At 35.1% G+C, this 18,997-nt stretch overlaps 2 protein-coding genes across 6 annotated transcripts; both read right to left on the reverse strand.

Annotated features, from left to right (window-relative positions):
• Positions 1 to 3,070: 3,070 nt before the first annotated feature.
• Positions 3,071 to 8,371, reverse strand: LOC112755397 (polyadenylate-binding protein-interacting protein 12). Of its 5 annotated transcripts, XR_003178987.3 has the most exons (13): positions 8,162 to 8,354; positions 7,954 to 8,002; positions 7,114 to 7,791; positions 6,878 to 6,991; positions 6,719 to 6,763; positions 6,554 to 6,626; positions 6,359 to 6,471; positions 6,151 to 6,210; positions 5,993 to 6,040; positions 5,840 to 5,908; positions 4,948 to 5,059; positions 3,551 to 3,612; positions 3,071 to 3,462 (listed from the first exon to the last, which is right to left on the reverse strand). XR_003178987.3 is itself a non-coding variant. In XM_025803459.3 (12 exons), exons 3-12 carry the CDS (start codon positions 7,669 to 7,671, stop codon positions 3,405 to 3,407), a joined length of 1,200 nt encoding a protein of 399 aa, XP_025659244.1. In that variant the 5' UTR covers positions 7,672 to 7,791; positions 7,954 to 8,002; positions 8,162 to 8,371; the 3' UTR covers positions 3,071 to 3,404. The 5 variants fall into 5 exon arrangements, 3 of the variants coding, with proteins under 3 accessions (XP_025659244.1, XP_025659246.1, XP_072077460.1); XR_011874605.1 differs by lacking the exon at positions 4,948 to 5,059 and having other exon boundaries at positions 3,551 to 4,438; XM_025803459.3 differs by lacking the exon at positions 4,948 to 5,059 and having other exon boundaries at positions 8,162 to 8,371.
• A 7,357-nt stretch (positions 8,372 to 15,728) lies between these two features.
• On the reverse strand, positions 15,729 to 16,576 carry LOC114925524 (protein FAR1-RELATED SEQUENCE 5-like). Its single transcript, XM_029293895.1, has 2 exons — positions 16,224 to 16,576; positions 15,729 to 16,137 (listed from the first exon to the last, which is right to left on the reverse strand). The coding sequence occupies exons 1-2, from the start codon at positions 16,574 to 16,576 to the stop codon at positions 15,729 to 15,731; spliced, it is 762 nt and encodes a 253-aa protein (XP_029149728.1).
• Between the last annotated feature and the right edge of the window lie 2,421 nt (positions 16,577 to 18,997).

The following is an 18,997-nucleotide window of genomic DNA, read 5'->3' on the forward strand; positions in this document are numbered from 1 at the left end:
GGACTCCTTCCTCTGCGCAGCCTGCTATGCCGCCACCGGAGGCCTGGCACCAAGCAGCTGCTCCACCATGGCCCACGTCTCCATGCCGTACTACCTACCGAAGTCACGAAGGCACCCCCAACGAGGTTCCCGTGTGCGCGTAGGCCTAGGTGGTATGCCACGTCCTGCAGGGTGATAGTGACCTCACCCCACGGGAGATGAAACGTGTGCGTCTCCGGACGTCATCGCTCAACGAGTGCCGAAATCAGGGAATTGTCAAAAGTGAAGTCCCTGAGGGGCACCGTGTCGCCGAATCCGGCCTCAGCCAAAACGGGACGATGGCATCCGATGGAGGAAGGGTATGGCTGACTCGCCGAGGCAGTAGAAGGCGAGGCCCCTGCGGAATAAAAAAAATATTTTAATTTATAAAGAGATAATCATAAATTTTTGTACTCTACTTAAGAACATAGAGCTACTTCTACTTAAGAACATACTTTCATGTCTCTAGTCTACACATGTCTTTAAATTACATATGTCAGTAAGCAAATCTTAATTAAGTCATAACAATCTTACACAAGCAAATACAATTCTAAATTTATCCTACAGACTAATTCCTAAAGCATTTTACTCAGTGCTTGTCACTACGGGACTACCTTAACAATGTCCACATACTTAGATTAACCGAACAAAACGTAACTAACCTCGAAGTCGGCCGCCCCGGCGTAATGCGACGTCTCGTTCAGTCTATTGATGTCCCCGTCATTCCCCGCCTAGTATGCCATCACCGTATCAGTCTCAAATATGGTAAAAAAAAAGAGTAAAAAGAGGGGAGAAAGAGGTTGACTAAGTCAAAATGGGACCCAGAGACACGCTGTAAACAACTTATACTTATAGGTGCAGTACAACCTTATCTCGTTTATAGTGTAAACGAGATAGACATGGTTCGGCTGACGTGTCATATCTCATTCACAGTGTAAACGAGATACGACTAGAGAATGTAAAACGGTAAATATTTTTAAAATTATTTATTTCGATAATTATTACTTTTATTTTATTTATTTAAATAAAAAATCTCTAAAAATACATCAATATTTAAAATTTTTTTTAGAAATGTATTAAAAAATTGTATTAGATTAATTTTTTATCTCCATAGAATAATGTTAACAGAAAGTCAAAAACCTAATCAACTAAACCTGAAGCAACAAAGATCTCATAAAAGAGATTCGCACCTAAACATCAAATTAGTTCCTCTAAAATTTCAGACATTACTTCCTAGAAAAATGAAAAGATTTAATTCTACGATTTTTAAAACATGATAAATTGGGTTTTTTATATATAAAAAAAATCTTAATAAACAAATTAAATTGTCTAAAAATTTAAGTAATAAATGACTAATTCATTTTTTATATCGAGCATTTTAAAATTACAAAGGCTTGTTTATTACATTCCTTATAAGGACTAATTTATATGAAAAAAATTGATAGTTATCACTTTGGATATTTAATTCTAATATAAATATTTTTTCATATCTAATAATTTTTAGTTATTAATTTTATTTGAAAATAGCTGTACGTAAGTTTTGACCTTTAATTTTATCCTTTTGTCAATTTTTTGTTGGTTAAATATTAGTCGAAATTTATTTTCGCTTTTATCATTTTCCATCCCCAAACAAATCCAATGCCAAAAACAAATCCAATGCCATTGCCACCCCAAACACAACTCCAATGCCATAAACAAATCCCCATCTAAAAATTGATGAACATGTTTCTGTCCACACTCCTCTTGTTCTCCCCCACCATTATTCCCGACACCGATCTTGCATCCACCCTCCTAACCCTATGCAGGATTGTTGGTGGCCACGCCCTCTTGAACCACACACAGCATAATCCCACTGCTCCCTCCGAACAATGCACTTATAATGGCAATAGTGGTGGCCAACTTATCTTCTCCTTTTCTAAATTTATATTTCTTTCATTTTATAAATTTAGGATTTTTTTCCTGGTGTAGTGATGATGATGGTGGTGACAATGATAATGGCGATTACGGATGCAACTGTATTCGTTGTTCTCTGGTGATGGTGGTGGTGGTAGTTGTGGCAGTTGTATTTGCTGTTGTGTGGTGGTGTTCTGTAATTTTAACTCCATCGCTTCATTTTTACAAGTTTTTTCATTGTCATACATCCTAATCCCTAAACCTCAAACACATAAAAACAAAGACACATGGATAGATAGATAGATTAAAAAAAATGTGTTTAAATTTCAAGACAATTATACATCTTAGGATCCTGGGATACAAATGTTGTACTTCTCTCTAAACTCTGCATAGAAAAGACACAAATTTTCTATCTTTCTATCTCTATTATCAAATGCATCCTAGCGTATCCGAAAGAAACGCATGAGCTATACAATATACATGTAGAAATAAGTCAAATAACACACTTTGACTTTGGTATGAAACCTCACAATCCCAACTAGGTCTAATGAGGCAATAGGTTTCATTTACTGCTCAACCCATTATTACTGCTACTTTCAACAAACTCAATTATGCACACTTATGCCATACATGGTTTCCACTAAATAGTTCATAACAAATAGCACTGCTTATAAAAGTACTGATAGAAGAATAACTTATCTTGTATATTCATATTAGCTATATGCCTCTGTCCTATGGTGAGAGGTGTGATAAATCCCAAGGTTTCAACACAAAAAAGAGACAATCTATCTTTTTCATTTGGTCCCCAATTGAACTATCAAATATCCAGGTTATAAGAACCTGACTAACCCAACCCAACAACTTGAACTAAGTCCTATGAAGACGGGTAGCCGGGTAGGCGTCTCCAAACACAACGTTTTTCCATTTCTGAAACTCAAGTTGAAACTTACTAAGAAATATACCTACCACTTTGACTGATTTCTATTGGTAACATCTATCCAAGTAGAGGCATGAAATACCATGCAATATAGGAAAGCAACCAACAGAGGGATAAGCTAATTAACTAATTTAATGTAGACAAAGGGGTAAAACACTAGCATACAGGAAAGAAATGAAATTAAAAAAAAAAAAAACTCCAAAAAAGATTGTGGTAACCACATTAACCGCTAACGAGGAACAAAGCCTTGTAACTAGTTTCTTTTTCAAGAAATTCCAGTGCGCGAGGAACTTCGAACAACAAAAGTGTCTCATTTCGAGATAAACAGTCACATTGTCATAAATTAAGCCATTAAGATCCTCTTGAGGCCCCATCCAACTCTACGAACTAAACACAATATCCATAACTCCCAAGCAGGAAACAAGGATAGCATAACGCCGGACTTTAACCACAACTAATCGCCACAGGTACCTTAGGAAATATTTGTTGTATGTATATATGTAAAGATATCTGAGCAGCAATGAACACCAAAAGACATGGAATGATGAGTGATGAGTCAATGCACTGAGCCACGAGGTGCCCGAGAACGGACTGGTGTCTTCGATGGACTTACCCTGCATATTAAACATAAAAATAGTTTAAGTAATATGAAAGGAGATCAAGAGTTTATGGATAAAATTAAGGTTAGTCTGTTAATCGAACCTTATCGGCAGCGTACCCAAAATCACACCACTGCAGTTCAGAGCAGCAATTGCACTTTCAGCCTGCGAATATGACGGAAAATCATTAGACAGTCAAATAACAATCCGTATTTGAAAGAAAGGAGTTAATTTTTAGCTGCAACCACATGGAAATACTACTACAATAACAACACCTAAGCATTGTGCCACTGGATGAGACAAATTACATTGATCAAATATTGCTGTCGTGTCCACAATCTTCTTTATTAGTTTCATCTATAGTTTTGATGAGTTTTTCTCTACCTCTAGCTATTGGATTACCCTGAACTAATCTACTGGCATCATTGAGATTCCAATCCTTTTTGACAACTGGTGCTTCTCTAAACTACAACATGGAACTATTTAAACCAAGAAATAGAAAAGCAAATCAAGTGATAATTTCAGCCATCCTTTTCAAAAAGCTGAAGGTATTTGACAGAGAAATATAAATGACTATGTGTTAACATGTCCCCTCAAATAAGAACCCTTTAGGATTCAAGAGTGGACAATGTATAGGCATCCTTATCTTGTGCTGAAATTTATCTTTCTTATTTATAAGAATTAGAGACAACAAAGATTGTACTCTACATCACTTCATCATAGAGACTGCAATACCATGCCATGAATCACTTGTCCAGAAAATTTCAATTGTTAGACACTTAGACTGAAGCACATAAATGATGTTATATACTTACATTTAAACAATATCAGTGATATAAAGCTTACAATCTTTATGCACATACTACATTGACTAGGGACAAATAGGCCAAGAACACCCAAGCGAGAAACAAAATCCAACTCCAAAGATGCATCATACGTGGGGGGAAAAAATGTAAGTTGAGCCGTACAAAGCCTAGATGATAAAAGGAACCTAAAGAGAAAGGTAAGAGAAGAACCATTTTGATGAGTGGGAGCTTTAATGCATTTAAATTATTATGGTGCAAGAAGAAAAATTTTGATCATTGTAGAAACAAGATAGGGATGAAACCAAAAAAAAACCTCATTGGGCAAGCAACAATATCGAACCAATATGCAAGCAACTAAAGATCAGCTCTGACTAAGCAAACAACAAGACATAAATATAAGCCTATTCATAAAATAAACTTTGTGCAGATGGACGGCGGGGATAGTTGCTTTACAGTGCAATTCCCACACTTCCGTGAAATCTGTCTGCTCAAATTGGTTCATCCTTTAAAACAGATTATTGTGAAGTAAGACTAATTGGCACCATTCTTTCATGGCCCAGAGTTAAATTTCACCAAAGCATCATACTGAAGCACAGTAAACACAGTATAATGAGTAATAAAGTAACACTATGCTTATCTATTTGTTATCTTAGAATAAGGGAAATGCCATAGTGACAGACCAGACCATCTATACCTCTTGAAACCTTTTGCATAGCACATTATTAATTTCGCCAACTCCCAATCTCTCTTCTATTCTGTGGTAGCTCTAATGACACCTTACACAGTTACACCACTACTTATGTCGACTGCATGGACATCAAAGGTCTAATTTTCAATCTCTATCACACGTATAGAAAAGCAAGCGGTCACAAACAAGCAACTGACAAATTCTGTAAGCCTAGATTACAGATAATATGCAGAAAATTGTAACAAAGTTGCACCAATAAATAACTTTATGTGCTTCTCATGAAATCTACTATTGAATCGAAGTTTACATCATATTGATCATTCTCATTAAGTTTCACATTAACTGTCAAAAGAGTGCCAACAAAAATTATATCAATATGATATTGTTCAATACATTTATTATGTATCAAGACAATATATATTTCAAAACATATAAAAACCAAGAGCTAGTCCCCCCCCCCCCCCCCAAAAAAAACCGGTTTTCCATTTTTTGACAAAAAAAGGCACATGATAGATAATTCTACGTCAAAAATTGGATTGACAAAAAATATATTTGATATAAATTTACTGAGTGGTGTAAGTAATTCAAGTCTTATAATGTTAAGGTTATCATGTATCATATTCATATATATACATATAAAAGCAATGTTAAGTCATTTTAGTCATTCATATGCTGGAAAAATGATTATTTTGAGAAAAAAGGAGTTTGGGCAAAGAAATAACGAAAGGAGATATCAAATATTGCAGCACAAAGAGAATCCAATTTTAGAGAAAGAGAGAGAAAAAAAAAGGGTAGCATTCCACTATGATAAATGCAACGCCAACAACTTTCAATGTTAAAGAGTTATAATTTGAATAAAATGTAAAACATAGAAATCAAGAAGTAAACGAGTAATTACTATTGTGAACTCGACAAATGCAATTCGAGTCGAATGATGGTAATCCCCAAGAAGCCTCAAGCGTTGAACCTAGATAAATATACCAAAATCATATAAATCATAAGATAATTGAACCAAAAACAAATAAGCATGTTGCGGTGAAAATCTACAAACCTCTCCACAAAGAGATTCAAAGAAGAGTTTAACGTCAGCTTGAGTAACCTGCATTAATAACAACAATAGAAAATTCAAGAATTATGAGCCACATTTAAAGCAAAGACTGATTAATTGTTCTTATCAAGATAATAAGACAAGGTTAAACCTTAAACTACCTTTTTGTCAATATTTGTGCAATAAATAGTTCTTGAGCACATCTCCCTTTCATCTTCAGACTGAAAAGTATAAAACCATTACAAATCCAATATAGGAAAGGAGAGATTGTTAGCTCATTCGATCATCTTCACGTGACTCTCAATATCTTAAATAGCTTTAAATGCCAATCTAAAAATCACGTGTTAGTCATTTCAACGAAAAACTTACCCTGGGCAAATATGACGGATTAACAGGTGCAATGGCAGTTTTAGATGGCAGCACTCTCACCGGGTAATATCCAAGCATGGTGCCAGACAAGTTCAAAGCAGCTCTTGCACCATCTGTGGGAATAGGACTGTAAGTACAGTGAAATGTCTATATTTGCACCATATGAAGCAAACATATTTGTCAATTATGTCTTACCTTCATCCGTAAACTCAATGAAGGCAAAACGAAGAATAGAATTTGGATCCCCGCATACACGGCAATCAACGACCTTCACACCATGAAAAATGAGTTATTTCACTAGCATGGTCCTCCATTATCGCGAATGAAAAAACACATTATTATACAAAACAAAACATTTACCTGGCCACAGTTAAGAAAGAGAGCTGCCAGTTGCTCTTCAGTGACCTAATTACAAACAACGGGTAAAACAAAGCCATAAAACAACCACCCTCACCCGACAATCATTGCAAGCTAGTTAAAACAAGAGAATCCACAAGACAAATAGAGTTCTAATCTCACTTGTTGATCAATATCGGAGACATAAACAGTCCTCCTAATCATCTCTTCCCGTCTCTCCATTTCTATTTTATGATTTGCTCTTTGCTTCCCCTGGTTATTGTAGCCATTCTTTCTCTGCAACATGTTAGTATCTTAATAAACCATAGTGAAACAAACCTCTATGCTAGAAGCATAGTTTCATAACCAATATAATGTTCTAAAGAAACATTACAAAACAACCAAAATTCTATTCATACCCTTCTATTAGGCTGTCCATTAGCATTGCCAAAATTTGCAGGAAGTAGCAAATTGTTAGGGAAACCGAACCCTCCAGCTCCGGGCAAGTACCCATGATTCTTTGCAAGTGAAGAGGGCACAAACTCCTCAGCCATAGGGTTCAACTTTGACAAGAGCTCAGCCAAATCCCTCATTTCGCGTTTGAAGCTCTCGCCGTCCTCTCCTCCATTCATCACTCCATTACCTATCTGATGGCCCATCTTGAACCCACCTCCGCCGCCACCATTGTTCGCCACAACCTGCTGCCCCTGGACACCACCACCGTTTGTGTCCAAACCATTTTGCATCTGACCCATTTGGGGTTTGTGATTGCCGTTAGGGACTGAGACAGTGGCTGCAACGCCATCAACACCGTTGAGATTCTGATCGGTCTCTACACCGTTTCCAACAGAACCATTTCGGGGTTTCGGATTCTCCAGTTCTTCGTTTGGGGCATTTGAGTCAGATGACACTACACTTTTTTCCAAATCTTCACTTGAAGCACCGATTTTGGCCCCGGCATTCTCAGCAACAGCCATAATCCAATAACAGAAACAACAAAAAACTGGGGAGAGGAATAAAAAAAAGAGTTTTATCTTTTTTTATTTATTCTTTATTTCACCTGTCAGAGTTTCAGGTCTTCAATTTCTTTTTTTCCTCTGAAACCAAAACAGGAACGACAAAAAAGAAAATGATCACATGAGAATTGTCAAGAGATTTAGCTAAACCGAGACCAAAATATAAGAAAGTTAACGAATTTTAAATCAGAAAAAAAAATCAAAAAAATAAAACAGCATTTGGAACAAAAAGACAAGGGATACCTGGGTTTTGTTCTAGAAGATTCCCATTTATATTAAGATCAAGCTGATCCTGAAGATCGCCGAGTACATAAAATACAAAAACAAGAGAGTGAAAAATAATAAGAAAATAAAAATAATAAAGCGTTATATTTACTGAAGAGAGAAAAGGTTGTGTGAGAGTGAATTGAAGAGAAAAATGGTGAAATGTAGAAAACGAGGTTTGTCTTACTGATGAGTTATTAGTGAGAAATGGTAGAAGAAGAAGATTATTCTAGAGAGAGAGAGAGAGAGAGAGAGAAATGAAAAAGGGTATTCAGTATTCTTCTTCGGATCGTCCGTTTTCGCTGCACTGACTTTTTGGACCGTGTTGCTGAGAACGACTACGTTTGATGATGAATCATGAATGATGCACATATCAATGCATATGTATGTGTGAAACAAAGAGTTATTATGGACCTCAATATTATATTGTATTTTATTTTATTTTATTAAATACTCCTTTGCTGTCTGACCTTTTGTTCGAGTGACAAAAAAATCCAACCACGATGAAAATTTATTATTTTTAATTATTAATATTTAAAAATATAAAATAAAATATATTATTAAATTATTAAATTAATAATTAAAAATAATAATTTTTAATAATTTTTATTATTTCTTTTTAAGTGATAAAACATCTTTTTATAATTCAAAAATCATCTAAATAATTTATGAAAATAGTTTATGTTACTAATTTAAGCTGTCTTTATAAATAATATATTAAAATTATCTATTAAAATTAGTTATTAATATAAAATATATTAAAATATAAAATATATATTAAAAATAAATTAAATAAAATATATATTTATATATAATTATATAATAATTAATTTTAATATATAAATAATATTTTTTATTTTTTATATAAATAATAACTTTTTTTATTTGTAGGAGGACCCAAGATTTAAAGACAAAAAAAATAATATATCTTTGTTTCTCTCTCCCTATAAACACCGAAAATCAATCTATTGAAGTCGACAAAAGATCGCCGGAAAAAGAGGATTTCATCACGAGGAGCACAAAAAAAATAAAGATGAATGGGGCTAATTAGTATGAAGATTCATGAAAGACATAGAGGACAAGTCTACAAAAATAGAGATGGAGTCAGATGAAGCTCCTATAACCAATCAGCATATTAGGGACATTATTGTCCTAGAAACTGGCCAACAGCAGAACAAATCATATCGTGACATGGTAGTCAACAATAAATCTGAAAAATTAAATCCGGATAAAATTGTTGAACTTATGGCAGAAGACTATATCGCTGAATTCGACTCCATGGATATAAATATAGAGAATCAGACTCCTTCAATCCAAAGCCTAACACTGAGGTGTCTCTAGAAGAATATGAAGAATGGTGTCGACCATGGAAGTTCTCCTTGATTGTCAAGTCTCTTGAAAAACTGGTTAATCTCCAAGCTATAGACCGATGGGTGCAGTGGGCTAAGAAAGGCTTTATCCGGGTCATGGATCTAGTAGGAAACTTCTTTCTCGTGAGCTTCGGAAGTCAAGAAGACTGTGATCATGCATTGTTTGAGAGACTATGAATGATCGTGAACCACTATCTTCTTGTGCAAAGATGGAGACGCCTCTTTATGCCAATGGAAACACAAGTGCAGAAATTGCTGTGTAGGTGCGCATTCCTAATTTGCTAGTAGAGTTGTACAATCAATATTTTTTCTGGAAGGTTGAAAAATCTTTGGGTACGATGCTTAAGGTTGACGAATTAACCTCCATCCACTCTAGAAAAAAATTTCCTCATATTTGCGTCGAAATTGATCTAAGGAACACGTTAGTTCCCTTTTTCTCAACTTTAGACAAAGAATTTTACATCGAATACGAGGACCTTCACCAAATCTGTTTTAAGTGCGGGAGATACGGTCACAAGCTGAATCAATATCAGAAATCACCAGGTGACAGCCCCACGGTGGCAGCGGCAGCGGTCGGTGGAAATTGAGGTTTAGCGACAAATGCTGAAAAGGGAAAGGAGCAAAGTCAAGAAACCATTAATAGTAAGAATCAACAAAACAGGAAAGAGCAATTAATCACACAAAATCAGAATCTGGACATTAAAATCTCAGAATACTTCCAAAAAAGGAAAGGAATATGCTTTAAATAATGCGACCGTTGCTGTTAGAGCAGAGAATCAGGTAGAAAATTTGTTTGGTCCATGGATGTCAGTTAAGGCTGCATTTGTTTCTGAGAACAGGACAAGACAAGATACTAAAAATAAGACATAAATGACAGAGACATAAAATTTTGTGTTCTTGTATTCTATTTGGTGATAAACTAGAACAAATTATAAAAATTCAATTTATGCTCTTTTTTTCATTCAAAAAATTTCAGACGAAAAATATAATAATAAAAATTATAATTATGAAAAATTAACAAGAATAATAAAAGAAAAAATGAAAAATAAGTTGTGTTCTTTGTTAGTGTTTTTGTGTCCTTCATGTCAAGATAGACACAAAATATATTAATTCAGTGTTTCTGGACACATTATTTCTGTTCATGTCTCTTCTGTCAAACACGATTTTGTATTTCTGTATCAGTATCCTATCTTTATAAACAAACACAACTTAAGAAAAATAAAAAAATATATAAGTGAAAAATAGGAGATATTCCAAAAAAAAAAAAGGTAAAAATACATTCAGATTCCAGATTTTGCAAAGAAGTATTAAAAAAAAAAAATCAGCATGCCCACGGCAGAGGAAAAAATAAATAATGACTTATTAATATATCAAAATTGCTTAAACTAATAACAAAAGTTATTTAAATTTATTATCTAAATAATTAAAATTTAATTTAGAATTTCCCAATTGTAAAAAGACGCTTTTTCTTTGGAATAGATGACAGGAGATGAGAAAGAATATTTACCTAATTTATTTTATTGTTTTTATTTTTCATTTGATAAGTTCCATAATGCCCATTTGATAAGCATATGCTTCAAGAGGAAAAGGGTAACATTATCATAACAACGTTATATCAGGCTACGCCAATCTAAAATATCTATCAAATTAAACATAACGATATAATATATATATATATATATATATATATATATATATATATATATATATATATATATATATATATATATATATATGGATTATACTTTATTAAAAGTTTTGCTAATAAGTGTGTTTATTTCATTTATTTTAATAATAAAATTATCAATAAATAATTAGTATCAAAGTTATAAAATTTAAGTTTTTAATATATTTATTAAAAAAATACAAAATAATGAATTAATAATAATTTTAATAAATGCTTTGAAACACTTTTTATTCAAATAATTTATTGAATTACAGTTAACAATTTTAGTCTACAAAAACTTATGATATTAATAATTTGTTCAATTTTCATGCTCTATCACTATAAAATAGTTTTATGTAGACACCTAATTAGTATTGTTATATCTATAAAAATAATTAATTTTTAAACTTATAATTTCAAAAGTCATTTAAATATATGAATATAATTAGATAGTTATACAAAATTCTTTATATTGTTAATATATTAAAATTAAGCTCTAATAATTTAGCTCTCAATATGTCCATAATTCCTAAAAAATAATAATATTTGAAGAAATATCTAAAGTTAAATTACCAATAAATTTTTTTTCTTTTTGCTATTAAGTGTGTATGTATTATTAGATTGTAGTGTAACGATTGTCTAAACTAATTATAAAGAATACCCATTATGGTTTATTTGTTTAAAATTACAATTTTTTTTTAAATAATGTTTCATTTCTCTTCCAATAATGCTAGGGAACCAATTCTCTATAAGCCAAGAATCAGCCAAATGCAGTTGGGCTTGGAATCGGAAGCCCAATTGACTCCAACATCCCAAAAATTAACCCACGGTAAACCAGAATAACCCTCATCAAAAACCCTACTTTCACCGTTTTACCAGAAGTTTCAAAAACATCTTCACACGCGCCACACCACCGGGAAAATCGCGGAACCCTCTTCCCTGTCCTCTCCGGCCGCCGCAACCCCGTGCTGAAGCCTCAACCCGCCTCGCGCCTCCGCGCCTTCGGGAACTCTGCGGCTGCATGCAAGTATACTCGGCGCATCGGAAGCCTCCTGTTGCAGCTGCGCCTTCCGCCGGTGTTCCTCCAGTTCTCCAGCCCAGTATCTTCTGATCGTCTCACCAATTATCAGGTATGGTAGATGTTTCCTCTGATTTCCTATGCATGTTTTGAAAACAGAATTGGACGTGATTTTCTGTGTAGTGGTAATGGTGAATTTTAATTGAGTGGGTGTTTCTTCTATGTTGGTTTTGCTCAGGTAATATAACCTCGGTGCATCACTGGTGGTTGTCAAGAGTATTAGCTGTATCTTTTCCTATTATTCGGAAGTTTCATTACAGGTACTTTTTTTTTCTTGATCCCTAATTGAATTTGGGTCTGTTCTTAATAGATAAAACCCAATCGAAAAAAGTTTGATTTTCTGATTACACATTTATACGAGGTTTTAGATGAAATCTGTTGGAGTTTGTAAGTTTTCAAGAAACATAAAATTAGAACTTTGATGATAATCCAAAGAAGCTGATGAGGAACACGTGAATGGTGCTATTGTTGTTTCTGAAATTGTTACTGTTTGACCCTTTTTGGGTGTATGTAGTTCTTTACCAAGTGGAACATATATTTAAAGACCATGTCTTTATTTATACATGTTTTATTGTTGAATGGTGTTTCTTCCTTGGAGCTTTATGCTATGGGCTTATTTGTAATCTTTGGTTAAGAAGTGTTTTTTTTTTTAAATTCATTGGGGGGTAAGATAGGTACTTCAATGGTAATTGTGATATATTTTCTAACTGGAATTGGGTTTGAGCTGATTTTATAAACCACCAGCAAGAAAATTTGATTTTTTCACCAATAAAATTTAGGCAATTCATCAATTGCCAGAGTTAAGCCTATATAAAGATTAAATAATTTGTACTTGTATTATAGATGATGAGCTTTATTTACTATACATACAGTGAGCTCATGATGTTGGTGGAACATAGCGAGCTGAGTTCTGTGATGACTGATATTAAATATGATTTTATTTGTTTAGTACAGCTTAATTTTCATTTGCAAATATTATTATCGTAGAAATTAAATTTATATGCACTGATCATTTGTACCTGAAATAGACACAACTGCAAATTTCTTATGGTATGCATTTTTCAAATTGAACTGTAAGCGGTTCTTTGCAAGGATTCAATTTCCATATATGTACGTGCACTTAATAAATTAAGAATATGTATATTGAAATATTAGTCACTCAAGCTAATTAAAAGAACAATAATTGTGATTTATTTTCGAACTGAGATTGGGTCTGAACTGATTTTATAAACAACCAGCAAGTAAATTTGATTTCTTCGCCAATATTTGTTGGTGGTGTTACTACATCTCTTGGTGTTTATTAGATACCTAGAACGTAGAATTTGAAATGGTTTATTCTTGTTTTGTAATCTATGATTAGCTTCAGGAACCACTTTGTTGGATGTTGCTAAATTGCTATAACTAGCGAATGGATATTTCTGTAGTTAGAATTACTACTTCGAATGTTGGTTTGATATGGTATTAATTGATGTGGGTTTCATGTTGCATCATCAACCATGTTTTATTGAGAACTCTTCTGATGTTGCCTATGATGTTTGTACAGCAGTTTCCGTTAAATGTTTAGGGGCTGTTTTCTGTGAGACCGTAGCAGGATTGATTTGCAGCAAAACCAACCAACATGGGGAAAAAGGTAACATGATGTTTACCATTCGCAGATTACCATTCATATTATCGTATGTGTGACTTACCGTTTGTGTAACAATTAACAGAAATTGTTAGAGTCCCGATGCTCGCCCAGCTACATACATAACATGATGAGAACACTATCTGAAAATAACTCTGTTGAGAAGCTTGCGGAGATTGATGAGATCGGATTCGGATTCTTGAGGCGTGTTCCAAATTGGTCTGTAAAGCAAGCCATCATGGTTCACCTGGCTGAGTCATATCAAGTAAAGCAGAGAACTTTTGTACTCGACATAGGCAACATCCGCCTCAATGCTGAGTTAATCGGGAAGGTCTTCGGCCTTCCGTCTCAAGGTAAGTTCCGATATCTTAATTACCTAGTCTTGCATAGGCGTGCTGGCATAAATATCTTTGGGCATGGAAATATTACCATGCAATAACACATGAACATGTTGTAGGGGATCCATTTCCAGCTCTCGATGAGAGTAATCAGTCCCACGTGGCCATTCAAAAAAGGTTCCATAGACGGACAACAACCGAGCTTTGTGATTTAGTTTACAGTTGTCCAATGGCCACAGAATCAGATAGAATAGAGTTCAGGAGATACTTTCTACTGGTGGTGATGAAAATGTTCATGTGCCCCACCACTCAACAGGTTCTCTCTCCATGGCACATCTACGCCGTGTTAGATGTTTTTGATCCACGGAGATTCAATTGGCCGTTGGAAACTATGAAGTGGTTTGACCAGGCAGTCGAAAAGTATAAGCTGAAAGGAAAAAAAACGTGTGAAGGCTGCATGTTTGTCATGCTGGTATGACGCAATAACCATTACCAAATTCAGTATGCCGTTGTTTTATGAACAAAATAAACTGTATAATAGTAATTTGCTTTACATTAGTTTGGAGAGTTCAGTCTCTAGTACTGTTATTTGTATGATATTTACTGATATGTTGATGATTTACTTGAATCTTTGTCTACTAATTTTGGATGCTTCGGTGTATGATTTCATCTGAATGTTTCTTGTCACTAGTTCTATGTCGCTTGCTATATTCCAATTGACTGCCAGCCTTATAGAATCTTGTACCATATCTCATGCTAACTGTGCAACTTAATAGTATATTCAACTTGGTTTTCCTTCATGTATAAAATGACTTGTGCCCGTCCTCTGTGTAGATCCTCTATTTTCAGCGGTTGCAATACGGTCTGCTCGACAACTGTCTTGAGCCTGAGCCATGGCTCGATGCGTGGAGCTCGGAGAGGCTAGAAAAGAAGGCGCAGTATATTATATCCGAGATACTCATTTCACTCTCGTAAAAGGTTAAGTTATGCCACTATGAAGGTCGAAAATGCCTATCAGATGAGTCAATATGTTTTTTTATTTTTTCCTTTTTTCGTTGACTCTAAGTATGTTTCTTGATGTTTTATCATTCTGTTTCGGGTTTCTCTTTTGGAGGTGCCTTGGGATTCGATTAAGATCATTGATTCTCTTCGTTTCTTAAACCAGGGACATCTTTTGACTAGACAGGGTGAAGTTGAGGACATAAAGGGTCGTTCACCGCAAGCTGCAAGGAGGAAAACGGGAAAAAAAGTACCACAGAAGCGTGGGCGAAAGGATTCGGTGCCGCCGAGGGTAAACACGATGCTTTATCATGTTAACAAATTTACTTCGCTATAGTTAATTTGGTTCATGCTATCACTTCAAACAGGGGGGCTCAGTCTGTGGAGAGAGTAGGCAGGTATCAAAGGAAAGACGACCAAGTGGACGCACAACAGCTCCACCTCCAACAGGATGACAGCTTACAAAGCATCGATAAAACAAATAAAAAAAATATCCAGACACACTATGAAAAGAAACATCAGTATGTGTATTGAAAAGAACATCCACTGACATAACAAGGTAGAAAATTCAGTTACGTTTCTTAAGAAAAAAAACATAATAACGGAAACACCCGGCAGTAATAAAATTAAATGAATAAATAGGCAACATGAAACCAACAGACAGGATTTAATTTAACGATCACAGACCTGCTAACCATCTGTTCTGGCCTAACGCAAATTTTTTTATGAAAGCAGCCCAATCAACTTTAAACGATTCACTCGAAGGAGAGTTATACACAATGTGATTCATCATTGCACTCAACTCTCCGTACCTAGCGTAGCCACCAAGCTTGAATTGTGTTTTCTTCATTATGTGCCATATGCACCATCTGTGGACAGTATCAGGTAGGACCTTCCTTATAGCACCAGCCATCGCCTTGCACTGGTCAGTGATGATCTCCTTTGGCGCAGTCCCAATGCATCTCACCCACTGCGTGAACACCCACTCGAAATTAGGGATCTCCTCACTGCCAAGTAAAGCACAGCCAAGAAGAGTAGACTTCCCATGGTGGTTTACACCGACAAAGGATGCAAACGGTAGACCATGCCTGAGAATACATCAAAAGAAAATGTAAGGTAACATGACAAATTTAACAGATAACTGCTCCTGCAATTCACCAATAATTATACAGACCTGTTTCTCCTGTACGTGGTGTCGAATGACACCACATCTCTGTAATATTCATACGAAGCCCTGCACCTTGCATCTACCCAGAGTGCACTCCTAAATTTATTAGCATCGTCAACATCTATGGCATAAAAGAAGTTGGGATTGATTTCCTTCATTTGAACGAAATAATTCATCATCCCATTGAAGTCCGCATTGTCATCGGAGCATCGGAGATTGCTTGTAATGTAATTTCTGACATCCTTTTCTGAGAAACCCAGGTTTGAAGACCCACCAACTTCGTTTGTCAGTGCTAGATATGTCTTGTTGGGTCTTATGACAGCCTCGTCGTTATCCGTAATGATGCACTTGGCATGCATGGTCAGCTCCCAGTACTCATGATAGTGGACACAGCTTTCTCAGCTGAACAGGGGTGAGAATGCCTCAATTCTACCCTGGACACAACCCAACATTCCTTCTCCCTGTCCAACATGACATACATTCTTGCTTTGCATCTCGTGGCTGTTATTCTGTTTGACCTAGTTACTGCCTTAACACAAGATTCTCGATAACCCTCTCGAGTGCAGTGAAGAGATTGATTAATGGGTATCTTTGCGTCCTTCCGCATCTTGTTGAAGTTCGTGTTCCTGACTTTAGTTACAAACCCCAATTTCTTTGCATAACTTGCATAAAACTCCTGTGCCAAATGCAGCGAATCAAATCTCATTCCTATAACTGAGATTTCCTCTTCACTGAGCCCACTATGATTTGGCAACTATAAAGCCAATTCACAGAACCAAATACAAATTAAAGATAATATCAAAGTGGTAACTATAACGTGCTAACACACAATAAGAAATACTTCAAACCTCGTGTCTTAAATCCAACTCATCATTTCTCGTCACCATTGCGTCGGTGATTTCGTCGACCTTCAATTAAAGACAATCGGGACAAAACTTTAATCTACTTATGACCATTACTATATAATGAAGCAATCCAACAAAACATATCAACAAATAAATGGAAACACATATAGCACTCAATCAAACTTTATAACTATCTCAAGTAAACAAATTATTTCTCCAAATTTTTCCAAAAACTAGTCATCTAATTACCATGAATAAGAAGCCTTCACAACACACATTTTAATAAAAAATTCTATTAGGAATCAATGAATCATTAACAACATGTGATTGATTGCATGCATTGTGACATAGACGGACAACACAATGAGATTGAAATGGATCTTGGACTATTCGCACATTTAGGAGCAATATAAACTACCAATAATTTTGTCTTTTCCAACATAGATCTTACATGTCTTCCACACAACCCAATTAATTTCCATATCCACTATCTATGTCTATCTCTATTGGAATTTTTAGTATCAATGACATTAGCTAAGCATAGCCTTCTCCACAACCCAATGTATTCAATTGCAATCATATCTTATTAACATGTCCACTAGCAATGTCGGTGTGCCACATTTTTTTCAAAGAAATAAATTTAAAAAACATCTAAAAACATGGAAAAGAAACATTCACACTTCAGGTTCTCATATAACATCATGCAATTCAAGACTAACATATACAACATACAACATACCAATGAACCCTCTTGATTAACAACGCCATCATCATTCAATTCATCATTGCTTTCACTAGCATTGATCACTGTGCTATTCGGTTCCCCTTCCGAAAGTGAGCGTTCCATGGAGAATTTTTTTTCCCGAATATTTGCGCCGCGACGGCCACTTCTTCCTTTTAGAGTAAAAGCGGCACTCACCGAGGAAAAGCAAGGACGGAGCCCCGGTTTATATCATTTGATGTGGACGGTCTCAAGCAAGTGATGATGATCAACGTGACATGCATGCAAGGCATCCGGGGACGTGTTGCACCAACGGCGGCTTCTTAGTGAATGAAAAGCGGCCCCCACGGTTGAGGAGTGACGACGGTGACACAACTTGAGTGATTGGGTGAAGACGATGGAGGAGGTAGGCGGCTATGCTTCTTGGGGGAGAGAAAAAGAATGACGGCGCTAGTTGGAAAGGGTAACCCAGGGTAGTGAAACTGAATGCTCAGCGCATCTGTTTCCGTGATTCTCTCCTATGACTATCGTATCTTCCCTCATGTTTTGTATGTTGTCAACAATAATTTAAAAAACAAATTAAATTATAAATTAATAAAATTAAATTAATTATAATTAACTATGTTGTTCCATTCTTGGCTGATTATTAGTTGGTTCCATATACTTTTCCTTTCTCTTTTTGTCTTATTATTGAACACCAACAACAATAGTTATATCTCTCTTTCTCCCCTTTTTTTCTTTGGATTCTTTTAAATAAATAAAATAAATTTTTAAATTACGAAAATATATAATTTATAGTGTTTTTATCGATTTAAATTCTATGTCTTATCTTGTTTACAGTATAAAAAAATAAAAATGTGCGTATTTCATTTACACTGTAAACGAGATGAGGCACGACATCAGGTAGTCATATGCCATTAGCAAACGAGATAAGTGATAGGCATGTCTATATATAGAACTCGTTTGCAGCGCTGTTTGACTTCCATTTCCATCCATTTCTTATACTTTTCTCCCACTTCTAACATTTTCTAATCATATTATCAAAGTATTCGGAGATTATGGTGTGCGCAAATGAGGACATCAACCGCGTGAACGCGACGTGGCATATCGCTGAGACAATCAACTTCCAGGTTAGTATTGTTATTTGAAGTTAAGTTAAATAAGCATATATTTATAGTCATTGTGAGGGTACTTTTATAAATTAATATATGTTA

This window comes from Arachis hypogaea, chromosome 16 (genome assembly GCF_003086295.3).
Source record: "Arachis hypogaea cultivar Tifrunner chromosome 16, arahy.Tifrunner.gnm2.J5K5, whole genome shotgun sequence".
Classification (NCBI taxonomy): domain Eukaryota; kingdom Viridiplantae; phylum Streptophyta; class Magnoliopsida; order Fabales; family Fabaceae; genus Arachis; species Arachis hypogaea.

What these genes read in the sequence shown, in the direction of transcription:
- LOC112755397 (XM_025803459.3), bottom strand. Translation starts at nt 7,671, where the DNA reads ATGGCTGTTGCTGAGAATGCCGGGGCCAAAATCGGTGCTTCAAGTGAA. An exon ending in TCTTTCTTAACTGTGGCCAG is followed by an intron (nt 6,627 to 6,718) that starts GTAAATGTTTTG and finishes CATGGTGTGAAG; the next exon opens with GTCGTTGATTGCCGTGTATG. An exon ending in CATTGAGTTTACGGATGAAG is followed by an intron (nt 6,472 to 6,553) that starts GTAAGACATAAT and finishes CTATTCCCACAG; the next exon opens with ATGGTGCAAGAGCTGCTTTG.
- LOC114925524 (XM_029293895.1), bottom strand. Translation starts at nt 16,576, where the DNA reads ATGCATGCCAAGTGCATCATTACGGATAACGACGAGGCTGTCATAAGA. An exon ending in ACCACGTACAGGAGAAACAG is followed by an intron (nt 16,138 to 16,223) that starts GTCTGTATAATT and finishes ATGTATTCTCAG; the next exon opens with GCATGGTCTACCGTTTGCAT.